The 17004-nt window shown below is 34.1% G+C and overlaps 1 protein-coding gene across 1 annotated transcript; it reads left to right on the top strand.

Moving 5' to 3' along the window:
• The first annotated feature begins 3058 nt into the window (after window positions 1-3058).
• LOC111055399 (tubulin alpha-8 chain) lies at window positions 3059-13844 on the top strand. The gene is made up of 4 exons (XM_039425547.1): window positions 3059-3297; window positions 4376-4589; window positions 7948-8246; window positions 11000-13844. Exons 1-4 carry the CDS (start codon window positions 3295-3297, stop codon window positions 11813-11815), a joined length of 1332 nt encoding a protein of 443 aa, XP_039281481.1. The 5' UTR covers window positions 3059-3294; the 3' UTR covers window positions 11816-13844.
• Window positions 13845-17004: the final 3160 nt, after the last annotated feature.

Genomic DNA, 17004 nt, shown 5'->3' with positions numbered 1-17004 from the left:
AAATTTTCATTGTGATTAATTCCATGAGAACTAATCAGAGGAGCCTTTTTTACTTTCCTTGCCCTATTACCATAGGTAAGGAAAGTATTGCTTTCCGAAAAAAATTAAGGTACCCCAATTTCTAAATTTCTATACGTTTCAAGGTTCCCTGAGTCCAAAAAAACTGGTTTTTGGGTATTGGTCTGTATGTGTGTGTGTGTGTGTGTGTGTGTGTGTGTGTGTGTGTGTGTGTGTGTGTGTGTGTGTGTGTGTGTGTGTGTGTGTGTGTGTGTGTGTGTGTGTGTGTGTGTGTGTGTGTGTGTGTGTGTGTGTGTGTGTGTGTGTGTGTGTGTGTGTGTGTGTGTGTGTGTGTGTGTGTGTGTGTGAAGAATGAGAATAAGAATGAGAATAAGAATAAGAATAAGAATAAGAATAAGAATAAGAATAAGAATAAGAATAAGAATAAGAATAAGAATGATTTTTATTCCTTTAGTGCATACAAACAATGCTATCGGAAACGTCAAAATATACATTATAAATACATCATAATAAAATAACAGAATAATAGAATAAAAGTTTCATTCCATTCAGGACACAAACAATGCTATTGAAAACCTCTATTTAAGGTTTCCTCCATATATGTCAATAAAACAATAATATCAAGAATGAAACAATCCAACAAACATAATGCATCATTTAAATATAAGCACATAAAAATATAAAAGACTACAGAGTACTATCACGTATGGTTTCCAAAAAAATGATTCTCTACTGGAAGCTGGAGGAAATCAGAAAGCGAGTATAGTGGGAACTGTAAGAGAAGGTTTTCAAGTTTTTGTCGGAATACTGTTAAAGGCAAGTTTCTGGCTGAGTCTGGCAAAATATTAAAAAGTTTCAAGGATACATGATTAGGACTAGTTGATACTTTTTTCAGACTTGTGTAAGGTACATCTATTTTTGTCTTATTTCGTGTATTATGGCTGTGGATGTCAACTCTGCATCTATATGATCCTATATCCTTCTTTACTTGAAGTAGGAGTTTGAAAGCTACCATACTGTGAACTGTCATAACTTTTTCCTTTATAAATAATGGCCTGCAATGCTCCAAATACGCTGCACCTGATATAATTCTTACAGCCTTTTTCTGTAGTAAGAACACTCTTTGCACATCTGGGGCACAACCCCACAAGATCAATCCGTACATAAAGACACTCTGAGAAAAGCGAAATAGCACATTCTTAAATAGTGTGCGGGTACACAATCCCTGAGCCTTCGAAGAAGGTATATAACCTTACTAAGTTTGGAGCAGACACTTTCTATATGAGGTATCCAAGTGAGTTTATAATCTAGTGTAATGCCAAGAAGCTTAGCACTTTTTGCACTCTGACTGATCTGTCTCAAACCAAGCACTAGCTTCTGGGTCTTGGTTGTTTTCAAAATACAACCAGACCAGACCATTGAGGGTTTGAGAAATTTCAATTTTCAACCATTTTTGGCAAAAATCCATTATGATTTCATGGATTGGATGATTAATTTCATGAAAAATCCAAATGTGCCAGATTCGGACTATGGGATGAGGTTGACCTAACAAGTGTCGTTCTATAATATGAGAAATTTGGCTACAGTACAAGGTGAGTTATCTACTACAAAATAAAATATTACCTCCTCTCTCAGTCCATCTTCAAATGCTTATAGCTCAAGAATATGAGTGAATTTCGCCAATGTGAAGACATATCTCGTCAAGTTTAACTTTGAACATGCATTTTTTACATAGCAGACTGGGTGCCGGTTGCACAAAAGCCGGTTAAATTTTCATTGTGATTAATTCCATGAGAACTAATCAGAGGAGCCTTTTTTACTTTCCTTGCCCTATTACCATAGGTAAGGAAAGTATTGCTTTCCGAAAAAAATTAAGGTACCCCAATTTCTAAATTTCTATACGTTTCAAGGTTCCCTGAGTCCAAAAAAACTGGTTTTTGGGTATTGGTCTGTATGTGTGTGTGTGTGTGTGTGTGTGTGTGTGTGTGTGTGTGTGTGTGTGTGTGTGTGTGTGTGTGTGTGTGTGTGTGTGTGTGTATGAGTGTATGTGCGTCTGTGTACACGATATCTCATCTCCCAATTAACGGAATGACTCGAAATTTGGAACTTAAGGCCCTTACAATATAAGGATCCGACACGAACAATTTCGATCAAATGCAATTCAAGATGGCGGCTAAAATGGCGAAAATGTTGTCAAAAACAGGGTTTCTCGTGATTTTCTCGGAAACGGCTCCAACGATTTTGATCAAATTAAAAATAGTCATCCTAAAATAGTACCTAAAATAGTCATCGATAAGCTCTATCAACTGCCACAAGTCCCATATCTGTAAAAATTTCAGGAGCTTCGTCCCATCAATGCAGATAGATTCCCAATTATCAGGCTTCAGATACAATTAAACGAAAAAAATCAAGTGGAGTAGATTGAGCATGAAAATCTCTACAATTAGGCCTAATGTTCAGTAACATTTTCACCTAAAATTGAAAATAAGCTTTAAATTCGAGAAAATGTGATTATTCAATCGCAAATTATTGTTGATTCTATTAAATCATTCACTATGAAGAGATAGCAGACCTCATGCTTGTCTCCAGCGTTATTGCCCTGTCACCAGCTGACTCAGATCTTTGTTTATAAGTAGACTTCAGATGCGCGGGAACACTAGCGTCACGTGATCAATTTTCATAACGGCAAGGAAAGTTGTGTGAGTGCGCCACACCAGATTTTTCGAAGAAGCCTTCTATAAGATTGGCTTTTATAAAATTAATCACGATTAAAATTTAGCTGGATTTTGTGCAACCGGGCCTTATTCTGGAAACAGATGCATTCAATTGGTTCTTGTAGCATTTAATGAAAGTTTATTCAACATGCTCTTTCTGCAACCGGGAGTATTTGATTTATTCCTATTTCATCAATGTTTCAATTATATTTTTAAAACAATTTGAATATCAACTTATATGAATAAAATGGTATTAAAAAATAAAAAAGATATATCAATTTTTAATAATATAATATTAATGGTAAGGCCTTAAAAACCATATGTTCATATAATAATATGTTGCTAATAAGCATCAGAAGTTTTTAATTTTTTGTTATTTCTCACAGTATCAAAATTGAAAGTGATAGGTTCAGAAATCAAAATTCCAAGTGGAATATTTTTAATTTTGATAAAATCGTACTAAATTCAAGTTAGTTCAAATAATTATTGTATTTCTTTATATGTAATCTTTAAAATTCCAGCTAAATTACATTCTTCCTGATAATTCAAATATTTCAGCAAAATGGTGAGATTTTATTATTATATTTTGTATATATTTCTTATCTATTTGTTTGTAAATCACACTTCAGGATTTTTTTTTATGTTTGTCGAAAAAATGTTTGATATGATTATTTGAAATATTTCAGCAAAATGGTAAGATTTTATCATTATATTTGTATATAATTATTATTTAACGAATTCTCTATTTAATTTCATCTATATTTGTATATACTGGATTTGTATAGATTGGACAAAATTAACTAGTAACAACACGATAAATATCATAGATATTTTTGATTTCTTTTTGTAGCGTGAATATATTATCTGCATCTATGTGGGTGAAGCTAGACGTTTTATTATATTTTAGACATTTTTTAAGATTGGACAAAATTAACTAGACGATTCAGTTACAACACTATAAATACAGTATTTGAATATTTAGTAGCATGAATGTATATGTATCCTCATTGGCCAAGCCAGACATTTTATCCTTATTTATTCAAGGATAAAATTTCTATTTATTTCATCCCTCTATGTGGGTGAAGCTAGACGTTTTATTATATTTTAGACATTTCTTAAGATTGGACAAACCTAACTAGACAATTTAGTTACAACACTATAAGGTATTTGAATATTTTCCAGTATGAATGTATGTGTATCTACATTGGCCAAGCTGGACATTTAACTTTTATTTTAAACGTCCTTTAAGACTGGACAAAATATTAACTTAACAACACAACTCAGTTACATGATTTTTTCATTTCCTTTTTTCATTTCAACATTTTTTTATTCCCATTTATTTTACACATTTTTTAAGACTGGACCAAATTAACAACACAACTCAGTTACATGATTTTTTCATTTCATTTTTTCCATTTCAACGGCATTTTTTATTCTCATTTATTTCAGACATTTTTTCAAGACTGGACCAAATTAACAACACAACTCAGTTACATGATTTTTTCATTTCATTTTTCCATTCCAACATCATTTTTTTATTCTCATTTATTTTAGGCATCTTTCAATATTGAACGAAATTAACAGCACGATTCAGTTACAACACACGATAAATATTACAAATATTTTTTATTTTTTTCTTGTAGCGTGAATGTATCTGTATCCATGTGGGCCAAGCCGGGGTTCAGATGGGGACCAGTCTATGGCAGTTATACCTGTTGGAGCATGGCATAGCAGCCGACGGATCTGTTGACTCCAGCCTTGACAGAAACGACAGTCGTGAGACATTCTTCGATTGCAAAGTTGCCAACAAGTGCATTCCCAGGGCTATTATGGTGGATCTGGAGCCGTCTGTCATTGGTGAGTCTGAGGATTAGGTTCACAAGAATAAAATAAGTGTGGTCGAAGTTTCTGCTGTATAGAATATTGTTTTTGAATGAAAGATGAACTGATTCACTGCAGAAAAGAAACTAATCCAAATATATATATATATAGCATAAATAAATAATATATATAAATAAAGTTTTATTGTCATTAAGCAACATTGGCAATAGACAGAGTCAAAACTATACTAACATTAAACAAGTCAGAAGGTTATAATTTAATGTAATTGAAAGTACATACGATATACATATATAAACACATAAACATAACTACATCTAAAGTGAACCCAGAAGAATTCAAATATTCATCACTATACAAACAAGGCCCTGTTACAATTTTAAAACAAGAAAGAAATGCTTTAAGCAATCAAGGAATCAACCATCAATGATCATATCGGAATCCAAGAACTCTTGTATAGAATACATTGGTGTTATTTCACTAACCAGTTGAAAAGTTTCATTATAATTTTTCTGTAGACTAATTTATCAAGCTTAGAGGTAACTTATTGCACAGTTTCAGACCTATAATATTGTAGCTATTCATTGACTTTGAAAGCCTTTGGAATGGTATATTCAGTCTATTCTTATTTCTTGTTGCATAAGAATGTATATGGTATGTCTTGGAATTTTCTCTACCTTTGTTTTTACAAGTATTAGAACAGTGTATATATAAAGATTTGAGAAGAGATGCATGAGAAGATACCCCATGGTATAGATAAATAGATTTTATTTTATTAAATTTTTACTATAGGCTTGTCACCTATATGGTGACAATAATATGAGCTAGAACTGATTGGGCGTCCATGTCCAAAATTCCAATGTTAACCCAAGCTTAAAGTCCAAGTAGTAACGTATAGTTAGTTATTTTTATGTGAATCTGTGACGCTGGTAGACTCTCATACTGTGCCTTTCTTAAGGTGCGTACAGACTTTCGCTCTGCTCCGCAAACGAACGTCACTCCAGCAGAGCGATTGATGATCGACCGGGGAGCAACAGTGGTTCGACCGGGGAACGCGAGAAAATCTAACATCTTCCATAACGCTCATGATGTGTGCGTGGGCGGTGCGACTGTGGTTCGATGGTGGTACGAGGGCGGTACGAGGGAGGAGCGTGCTCGGTGCTGGTTGGAAGCGCGAATATGTGTACGCAGCTTTACACTCAGCCCAACGAAACTCAGTAGGCTAAAAATAGACAGCAGTAGATTGTAATCGGCTTGAGTTAACAAAAATCGGCTTGAAATTTGGAACATAAACGCCCTATACCAAGGATATCTCTATATTTTCTCTATGGTCATGCATAATCAAGCTTTGCACTTGCATTCAATGTGTTAACACCCCAAGTTTTCAAATTCGAATATTCTTTATTCCATAAAATGCATTTGTGCAATAATAAATATAATTACAATAATATTGTGATAGGAATGTATGGAACACCCCTACAAAGACTATACATATCCCTAAAGAGACACACTGGGGAATTTCACACCCAGGGATTTTTTTTCTGTTCTGCAGTTGACGACAATATCAAACAGATGGGAATTTATGCCCAGTTTAAATTAGGTTTGTAGTATTGTCAACTACTCTCCACCACTTCCAGTCAGTAATAGCATTATACAAGGTCACCAGCTCATCTTGTTCTTCGTTTGGGGTGTCTAACACCCGAGAGTGTCTTTTACGTAGGACTTTTATTACAAATATTTACTTGTATTGTCACTAAGAATGTGGTATGGGATGATGAATCAGATTAGAATAAATGTAATGATTCTCTACAACTTGAGATTCAAAACAATAAAATTAGACGTAAACGAGACGTGAGTTTTTGATGAAGTTGTCATTGGCAATGATCAAGCCATCCGTTCAAACCGGATTAGGAGCTCCAACACTTAGGCGGAATATACGTACTTCTAAAATTAGTATAAATATTGATAAGCAGTGCTTTACTTTTGATTTCTGTATGCACTTGGAACAAAAATGATTAAGAAATGATGAAGTATGGTCTAAGTACTTGTTATTTTATATTTTTCGAAGAAAAATGCAAAATTAAATTGGGGTGTTCAACACCCCAGTGTGTCTACTGTGTTAGCATAAAGTAAGTGTCTCTGTAGGGGTATGTAGGGGTGGGTTCCGGTTAGCCTGTTTAGGCCTGAATAAGCATATAAACAAAATGATCAATAAAGATTTTCGATATGCTACTAACTACACTCTAAGATGAATAACTATGTTTCTATGTACACGATTATTGTCAATGCTTAATGTAAAAAAGTTAATAAAAAAATTAACTAAAGAAAACTAATAAAAAAATTAATATAGTTGTAAAATTGAAATAATTTTAAACTCAACGATACATAATATTCCTTCCTGAAACTAATCAAAATGATTTATTCTTATGAAGTGCACTTAAAGTTTTGTTTGAATCTCATTTTTACTCTGCAAACTGTCAACTCTAATGGCAATAAATTTAAAAGAAATGGGATTCTCAATTCTGGAGCTCTCTACCATAGGCATTGTTATATATCTCTGGTTTCTCAATGTGTAGGCTATTCTATTTCGTTCATTTCTCCATATTCGTTCTTGAAGTAGTTTCGTGAAAAATCTGTGAACCTGTCTGAAGCTTTCAAATTCAAATTCATTCATTTGCCATAAAATAATACAGATTGATAAAATAAATATTCTAACTTACAAAATGGCACTACCGGCAAAGAAAACTTGTGCGCCGGCAGTAAGTTCGAACAACTAGGTACAGCAAACATGTCAATAGAAAGAAAAAGAGCTTATTCAAACCACTAGAATAACTAAAATTATGGAAACCAGGCCACATCTCAATACTTACAAACGATAAGACAAAGTAACAAAATCACAAGCAAATGACAAACTTAAAAAGACCAATTCAAGGAAGCCATGACAATTTTTTTCAATTTATAACACAAGAATGAAACACTACATAATGGATATAGATAATTCAAAATAAACATTTATCCTAATCCAATCTAGTATAAGATTCATTATGGATTTTGTAATTCTATTAATAATGAATTCAATTGGGACTTTATTTATAAACAAGTAACACTGATATTCAAACTGACGTCTACATACACTTAAGCTGGTAAAGTCAATATCAAATTGTAATGGATTGGAGGGACGCAAATTATATGGATTATTCCTTAAGCTTCCACCGCCTGTTTTTTCTTTTCCGAGTATTGTATTGTTCGCTCTATCTAATAAATAAATAATGCCGAACAGGTGACGTTCAACACCATTAAAAAGTGTTTTTATTATTCTTTATACAGCCCTATATTATACATTATATAAATGCATTATATTTTATGTTTCTTCTAGACCAAGTACGCAGCGACCACAGAGGCCTGTTCCGTCCGAATCAGCTGGTCTCCGGGAAGGAGGACGCAGCCAACAACTTCGCCCGCGGCCGCCTGACGACGGGGCTGCAGGTGATCGAGACCGTCTCCGACCAGATCCGCAAGATGACCGACAACTGCAGCGGGCTGTCCGGCTTCCTGCTCTTCCACTCGTTTGGAGGAGGAACGGGGTCCGGGCTGACATCGCTCATCATGGACGAACTGGCACAGTCCTACCCGAAGAAGTCACGGCTGCAGTTCTCTGTGTACCCGGCCCCTCAGGTGAGTGCAACAAATATGATTTGGAATGGGATAGAATATTTATTTCGACAAAATACAAGATACATGAGACAAATTTTTGATACATGAGACAAATTTTTGATACATGAGACATATTTTAATTAATGATGAATTTGGAATAATGTAATCTAGTTATCATATTAAATAACTTCATATTTTTTGTATTATTTATTAGAAGTACTATTAATAGGATATTGTTCTATCTATCTTGTTGTTTTCCCATGTTCAAGTATTTTTTTACTCTACGAATTCACAGCTAGCGCTAGCTAATCATATTTTGTTGAACTAACTTAAGGAGCCAGGTTCACATCAGAGAACTGCAACCTCGACTTCTTAATATTTTAATGAATGATGAATTTGGAATAATGTAATGTAGTTATCATATTAAATAACTTCATATTTTTTGTATTATTTATTAGAAGTACTATTAATAGGATATTGTTCTATCTATCTTGTTGTTTTCTCATGTTTCAGTATTTTTTTACTCTACGAATTCACAGCTAGCGCACAAGTCATAAAACATTATAAGGCTGTGCAAAGGCTAACAATGAACTTTCTACTGGTGATATTTTTCAAAGTTTTTCGATTTGTATATTATCGAGCTATCAAAATGAAAACGTTTTCTCAGAAAAACATTTTTTCCGATCATTACTTTTTGAGAAATGGGCGCCTAAAGTTTAAATTTTTGGGAGAGGACATTTCAAATTCGGTAAGATATAAATCTATGAGATTTAGAGAATAGATTCTTCATGGTATTGTTGATCTAGTGAAACAAAACATTTCTTGAAATATAAATTTTTGAGAAAGTTATTCAATTTGAGAAAAAATTGTTTTAAATAAACTAATTTTCGTCTACTCCATGGTTGCAGTTGACTTACCTACCTCTTACCGTTCTCTTCTTCTTCATTCTCCTTCTTCTCCGTCTTCTTCTTTCTTCTTGGCCTTTTCCGTCTTTTCTCCATCCGTTCCTTTATTTTTAGTATCTCTTTATTATTAAGTACTAGTTTTTATTCTGTATTTTTTTTCAAGAAATTTGTTTTGGATCATTTTAGTTAAATATTTTTGAAAAACATTTATATTGCAACTCACACCTGCGCACAGGGTTTCTTTGCAGGTGTAGATTCTTATATAATATATATATATATTTTTTTTGTCTTGAAAGTGTTGTATATTTTTTTGAGAATCAATAAATTTGAATTTGAATTTACCAAAAATAACTCAACTGAAAGCTAATTTTGGTCATTTTTAGTAAATTGAATAACTTTCTCAAAAATTGATATTTCCAGAAAATCTTTGTTTTACTAGATCAAAATCTCATAATCTCATAGTTTGATCTCTTACCGAATTTGAAATGTCCTGTCCCAAAAATTTAAACTTTAGGCGCTCATATCTCAAAAAGTAATGATCAGACAAAAATGTTTTCCTGAGAAAACTTCCATTTTGATACCTCGATGATATACAAATCTAAAAACTTTGAAAAATATCATGAGTAGAAAGTTTATTATTAGCCTTTGCACAGCCTTATAATGTTTTATGTCTTGTGCGCTAGCTGTGAATTCGTAGAGTAAAAAAATACTGAAACATGGGAAAACAACAAGATAGATAAAGCAATATCCTATTAATAGTACTTCTAATAAATAATACAAAAAATATGAAGTTATTTAATATGATAACTACATCACATTATTCCAAATTCATCATTCATTAAAATATTAAGAAGTCGAGGTTGCAGTTCTCTGATGTGAACCTGGCTCCTTAAGTTAGTTCAACAAAATATGATTAGCAAAAATATATATATCACAGCTCGGAATGAATCAAGAAACCATCACAATTTAAAATATAATTCACAATAATCCCATAAGGTATTCATCCCAATTCTTCAATCATTGATCCTACAAAGTCGAGGCTGTATAGTTCTCTGTGTACCTGGCTCCTCAGGTGAGTTCAAAAAATATGATTTGCAACTATTTTGTACCATTATTATTCTTCCAAATTCATCATTCATTGAAATATCAAATAAGTCGAGATTGTAACTTTCTATGTACCCGGCCCCTCAGATGAGAGCAACAAATATATAGTTTAGAATAATTTTTCCATAATAAATCCTTCCCAACTTTAGTCATTGATCCCAAAAGAGATCAAGGCATTGTCCTATCACTTTTTCGCATCATCCATTTATCCCTAGAAATCAAGACTGCAGTACAGTTTTCAGAAATCCTCATTTGTTTTCAAGTAGGCCACAGTGCCGTATTGAAAAATAAGTATAAACATGAATAACAATAATAATTCATTCATTTCACTGCAAGTTCACAATCTTTATAGACATATTGCGAAAATTCAAATTAATATAATAATACTATATGTCTGTTAAGTTATCATTAAGTTTGATCATTAGTTAGTTTATCTGTTAAGTTTGATCATCATGTCTGACTAAGTTAGACAGTACAGTATAGGTATATGTTGACTGTGAGCTGATTTGACGTTGTCTATAACTGTTATCATGTTGATTGACAATAAAATCATATTATTGTTAATAAATGAATCATTATTGTTATTAATTATAATTGTTATTAATGAATTATTTGAGATTCTACTTTGAATTTCACAGATTTCAACTTCAGTAGTGGAATAGAGTCAGACTGATAGAAGAGAATTTAAGTACTGTTTTTAGGAATTACTGTTCTCAGGGTTTAATGAGATGAATTATTTATGAGATTCTACTTTGAATTTCACAGATTTCAACCTCAGTAGTGGAGCCCTACAACGCAGTCCTCACCACACACATGACAATGAACGAGTCAGACTGTGCCTTCATGGTTGACAACGAAGCCATCTACGACATCTGCAACCACAAACTCAGCATAGAGCGCCCCATCTACCGCAACCTGAACGACCTCACCAGTCAGGTTGTCTCTTCCATCACTGCCTCTCTCCGATTCGACGGACAACTAAACGTCGATTTGGGTGAGTTCCAAACCAACCTGGTTCCTTTTCCCAGGATCCACTTCCCATTGGTGGCCTACGCACCAATCACAACACCGGAAACCGTCAGTCACCACGGGATGTCCGTAACGGAGCTGACGGGGGAATGTTTTGAACCTAGAAACCAACTGGTTAAATGTGATACAACAAAGGGGAAATATATGGCTTGTTGTTTGTTATACAGGGGTGACATCGTCCCCAAAGACGTCAACTCCGCGATTGCTACCCTCAAAGAAAAACATACAATCCAGTTTGTTGATTGGTCCCCTACAGGGTTCAAAGTTGGGATAAACTATCAAGCTCCTTCTACAAGATCTGGAGGTGACATGGCACCTGTGAATAGAGCGGTGGCTATGCTTTCAAATACAACATCGATAGCTGATGCCTGGGCTAGGCTAAACAAGAAATTTAATTTGTTGTTTTCGAAGAAAGCTTTCGTACATTGGTACTTTGATGAGAGTATGGAAGAGGAAGATTTCATAGACGCGAGAGATGATCTGATGGCATTGGAATGTGACTATAATGAGGTGGCCTCCGATACGCTTTCTTCCACGTCTTACTCTATCTAAAGTAGTCCAAAACCATAACAAATGAGAGGTAAACATGTGAATGAGCAGCAAAAATATCTCATAAAATCTATCTAAAGTAGTTCAAAAACAAAACATATAAGAGGTAATAAACAACATGTGAAAGCAGAAAATATCCCAATAAAATTTATCTAAAGTAGTTCAAAAACAAAACATATAAGAGTTAATAAACAACATGTGAAAGCAGCAAATATCCCATTTAATCAAATAATGCTCCAACAGTATTTTCAACATAACAAATAGGATTTATACAACATAAGTGAGCAATAAATCTCACAGATTCAAATAGATTAACATGCCTCTACAACTTGACAAAAAATATGTATACAATATAAAAATGTGCACCAAATATTTCATAGAATCAATAATGCTTCAAAGCAGAAAATATCCCATATAATCAAATAATGCTCCAAACGTATTTTCAACATAACAAATAGGATTTATACAACATAAGTGAGCAGTAAACCTCATAGGTTCAAATAGATTAACATGCCTCTTCAATTTAACAAAAAACATGTATATACAATATAAAAATGTGCACCAAATATTTCTTAGAATCAATAATGCTTCAATAGGTAGTATTTTCAACACAACAGAAATAAGAGGTAGGTCCATACATCTAGTATAAAAATGTGCAGAAGATATCTCATAGAAACGCAAAATGTTCCTATAGATAAACAGAGTTTGAAGTGATTCATGAAACTTCAAAACTGATTCAACTATGTCACGATACATAACAAATAATCCAACATAACAAATAAGTGGTTAAAATAATTAAATGTGCATCAAATATCTCACAGAATTTTCCAGTAGATAAACATGGGCTTGAAATAGTTCATGGAAACTGAAAACTATTCCAAGATATATAAAGGACATATCTACATTGAAGTGGTTAAAATATTTTTCATGAATTAAAAATTGTCATAAATATGAGTAGCCTATACAAGATGATTAAATGTAGATATATGTAATACCAGCACAATAGATAATGATATAGGATATTAATTATGTAAGGTTTTATAAAATAGCCTACAACTAAGATGAAAAAGGAGCTAACCACTATCTTCAATAACATGAAACATAAACAAAAAACAGAAATAGGAGCTAAACTAAAATATTAAAAAACATAAAACATGAGAAAAAAAACATCCCATACAATTTCCCACAGATAAACTTATTAGGACAACATGTAATAAGTTCCTAAAAAATATTCCATACTGAATTAGGTGGACTGATATGTATAACTCTCAAAGGATAGCCTATAGCTAGTACAAAATATTCGATCCATATTGTTGGATAAGCTTATACATTGAACACAATATAGTTCCATACAGATACTCTAGAAGAATTCTGTACCTACTTGCTTGTTCAATAGACTTCAATATTTATTGAACACGACTACCGTAGCCCACTGGACAAAATATAATTCTATATAGTTTAATAAACTAAAAACATAATTTCTGTAAACATAGTAAAAAATATTCACTTTTTGTGAAGTTTATAAAGTCTTGGTCTTCTGATGAAATCACTCTCAAAATTACTGAAAATTGCAAGTGCAAGCGTGGAATTTAGCACAGCCGACCGGAGGTCTTTTACTCTCATATAGAATCGGAAACCAAGATTAGTCAACCATAGTTTGTGATAAACCAAGTTTATTATTTCAGCTTTCATCTATTGTAGCAATGTGAGCGCAAGAGCAAGTTTCACGGCTTTCAATATATTTGACAGTGACATACGAAAGTTGCTGTCTGTCGATTTGTTTTATGTAGAAAGACATTTTGCGCGATAGAGAGGAGCTGAGATAGAGGACATTCAAAACTGACTCAAACATGATTGTGTGTGGTACTTAAACATTGGTGTGTGTGTAAATGTCCTGTGTAATACTCGTCTATTTCTCATAGAAATAAGATACTCAACTGTAAAAAAAATTGTTCAATAACAGATTGTCCTGTGTGATTTGGTGTAAAATTTTCAATAAAACATTGTGAATAAATAAAAATATAAAACAAAGTACCCTTTCTAAAATTATTTATTCATAAATATAAAGAAAATAAAAATCTCAGTACCCTTTTTTTGAAATATTTTTTAGTGATAAAATATTTCAAAAAAAGGGTACTGAGATTTTTATTTTCTTTATATTTATATTACAAGTAGCCCTATACAGAAAAGAGATTATTTATTTATTTATTTTATAAGTATAATAGTAGTTCTGTGAACAGTAGACCTCATGCTCAGTAAGTTAATGGATAATTTATCAATTTAGAATGTCTAGAAAAAATCCTAAATAAACATAAAGCTTTCTGTCCTATCGTACCGTGACGTGTCGTCCCAGAATGTGAGAGTGAGCGCTGTTATCAGGTCTGGCTGCAACTGTCTACAACGTTGATAGAAAGATACATTTTCAAGATGTTTGATGTTTTTGAACGGGTAGTATTATAGTCCACTAAACAGCTGATCTATGATGAATAATTCTATAGTCTGATTTTCACTCTAATATTGGCGTATGAAGGAGGCTCCTTTTATATTATCCTTGAAATACAAAATTCCAAAAACCTTGTAAATACGTCGACGCGCAATTTAAAAAGGAACATATCTGTCAAATTTCATGAAAATCTATTACCGCGTTTCGCCGTAGATGCGCAACATATAAACATTAAGAGAAATGCCAAACCGTCGACTTGAATCTTAGACCTCACTTCGCTCGGTCAATAAAAGTAGTCCTAGAGAAAAAAGAAATTGTGAATGACTATCTTAATTCTTTGAATACTAGTAGTTCTGTGGACAGTGTTCTCATCCACAAGTACCTGATTGAGACTATAGACCTTATGGAAATACAGCAATAGACTGGCTTCTCCACACATCTGTGTAATCACTTGTCAGCTGATTTATGATGAATAATTCTATAGTCTGATTTTTACTCTAATATTGGCGTATGAAGGAGGCTCCTTTTATATTATCCTTGAAATGCAAAATTTCCAAAAACCTTGTTTATACGTCGACGCGCAATTAAAAAAGAAACATACCTGTCAAATTTCATGAAAATTTATTACCGCGTTTCGCCGTTAATGCGTAACATATAAACATTCAAACATTAAGAGAAATGCTCAACCGTCAACCGTCAAGTGAATCTTAGACCTCACTTCGCTCGGTCAACAATGCCCTGGCCTACGATATTGCAACGTCGCAGTGTAGGCCTAGAATCTAATACATTATTGGTGAAAAATATCAGCTGGCCTTTTTTTTATATTTTTCACCAATCATGTATTAGATTCTAGGCCTACACTGCGACGTTGCAATATCGTAGGCCGGGGCATTGTATTGGAGGTGGCTATGGCACAACCTGGCTGATAGCTGGACAATGATGAATGGAATGTTGAGAGATGTGAATGAGGCTTGTGAGAGGTATGGAATGAGGATAAACGTCAGGAAGACAAAGTGCATGAGAATTGGTGCAGGGAAAGCAAGAATGGGGAATGCTGTACTGGAAGGTGAACAGTTGGAACAGGTATCATCTTTCAAGTATTTAGGAAGCATAATGGAAGAGGATATGAAATGCAACAAAGAAATCAAAGTAAGAATTGCTATGGCAAAAACAGCATTCAATAAGAAAAAGAGAATTCTTTGTAGTCAACTGGACAAGACAATAAGGAAAAGGCTAATAAAGTGCTATGTTTGGAGTGTGGCACTGTATGGTGCAGAAACTTGGACGCTGAGAAAGGAGAATAAGAGGAGGCTTGAGGCATTGGAATTGTGGATATGGAGAAGGATGGAGGGGATCAGTTGGAGGGATAAAGTTACAAACGAGGAGGTGTTGAGGAGGGGTTGGGGAAAGAAGGAGTCTGCTGGATGTGATAAAGGGAAGAAAGAGGAGATGGCTGGGACATTGGATGAGACGGCAATGCTTGTTGGTGGATGCCATGGAGGGGACCATTCAGGGAAGAAGAGGAAGAGGGAGAAGAAGATACAAAATGTTGGAGGACATCAAGGAGGGGATGAGCTACTATGCAACGAAGCGACTGGCAGAGAATAGAAGAGAGTGGAGGGCTGCTGCCATATAGAAGGACCTGCTTACGAGCAGAAAACTACAGAGAGATGGCACAACACTTGTTAGGTCAACCTCTATCCATAGCCCAAAAATCAACCAAATCTGGGAGATTTGCATTTCTCATGAAATCCATGAGAAGGTTTTTTGTTTGATGTGAGAACCAAAAATATTTTTCAAGGCCCATGTTATACGAGCGCTATAACCACGGCGTTTTTAGCGTCGCATTAACTGGGCAAAGGTACTTCTATAGGTGCGTACAGACTTTCGCTCTGCTCCGCAACCGAACGTCACTCCAGCAGAGCGTTTGATGATCGACCGGGGAACGCGCCAACAACTCTGTGTATAACTTGGTTCAGCGCTGCAAACGCCGCGGCAATAGCGCTCGTATAACATGGACCTAAATTGGGTAAGGAAAAAATTATGAATAAGATTAAAAATTGGAACAAATTTTATTTTCAAATAGTTCAATAGAAGCGTATCAAGCATTAACAATCTAAAATACCAATAACTAACAACACAACTATAATGCACACTTAGGACCGGTTGCACAACAGCCGGTTAAATTTTAACCGTGATTAATTTCACGAGAGTCAAGCAGAGAAGGCGTTTTTGAAAAGACGGCTTCTCTGATTGGTTCTCGTGGAATTAATCACGGTTAAAATTTAACCGGCTGTTGTGCAACCGCACATAATAAATTGACAATAATTTATAGATCACACTTTCATTTGAATTTGATCACAGAGTGAAACAATTACAAATTAATTTCAATTACTTTTAATAAATACTTTACTAATTTTAATTGATGGTTGAACAATGATGAGTAGGAAGACTTAGGCTCAACTAACACTTACGCGACTCAGGTCGAGAAGAGACTCGACTCTAGTCGAGAGCATTTGTTTCCAAATGGTGACTCTCAGACCAGTCGACTCTAGTCTCCGCGACTGTCACCAGTTGAAAACACAACATGCTCTCGACTAGAGTCGAGTCTCTTCTCGACCTGAGTCGCGTAAGTGTTAGTTGAGCCTTAGTATATCGTGATATTAATTCGAATTTCGGTTTATTCCGAAAAATACTATTATCGAGTTAGCATTTTAAGTTGAATCAATCAATCAATTCATTTATTTCA

Source organism: Nilaparvata lugens, chromosome 4 (genome assembly GCF_014356525.2).
Source record: "Nilaparvata lugens isolate BPH chromosome 4, ASM1435652v1, whole genome shotgun sequence".
Lineage (NCBI taxonomy): Eukaryota > Metazoa > Arthropoda > Insecta > Hemiptera > Delphacidae > Nilaparvata > Nilaparvata lugens.
Note: the sequence above shows the minus strand (reverse complement) of the source record. Positions and strands in the feature narration are given on the sequence as shown.

Bases quoted from the DNA above. Each gene is read 5' to 3' on its own strand.
- LOC111055399 (XM_039425547.1), top strand. The intron at 4,590-7,947 runs GTGAGTCTGAGG...TGTTTCTTCTAG, and splicing joins TCTGGAGCCGTCTGTCATTG to ACCAAGTACGCAGCGACCAC. The intron at 8,247-10,999 runs GTGAGTGCAACA...TGAATTTCACAG, and splicing joins CTGTGTACCCGGCCCCTCAG to ATTTCAACCTCAGTAGTGGA.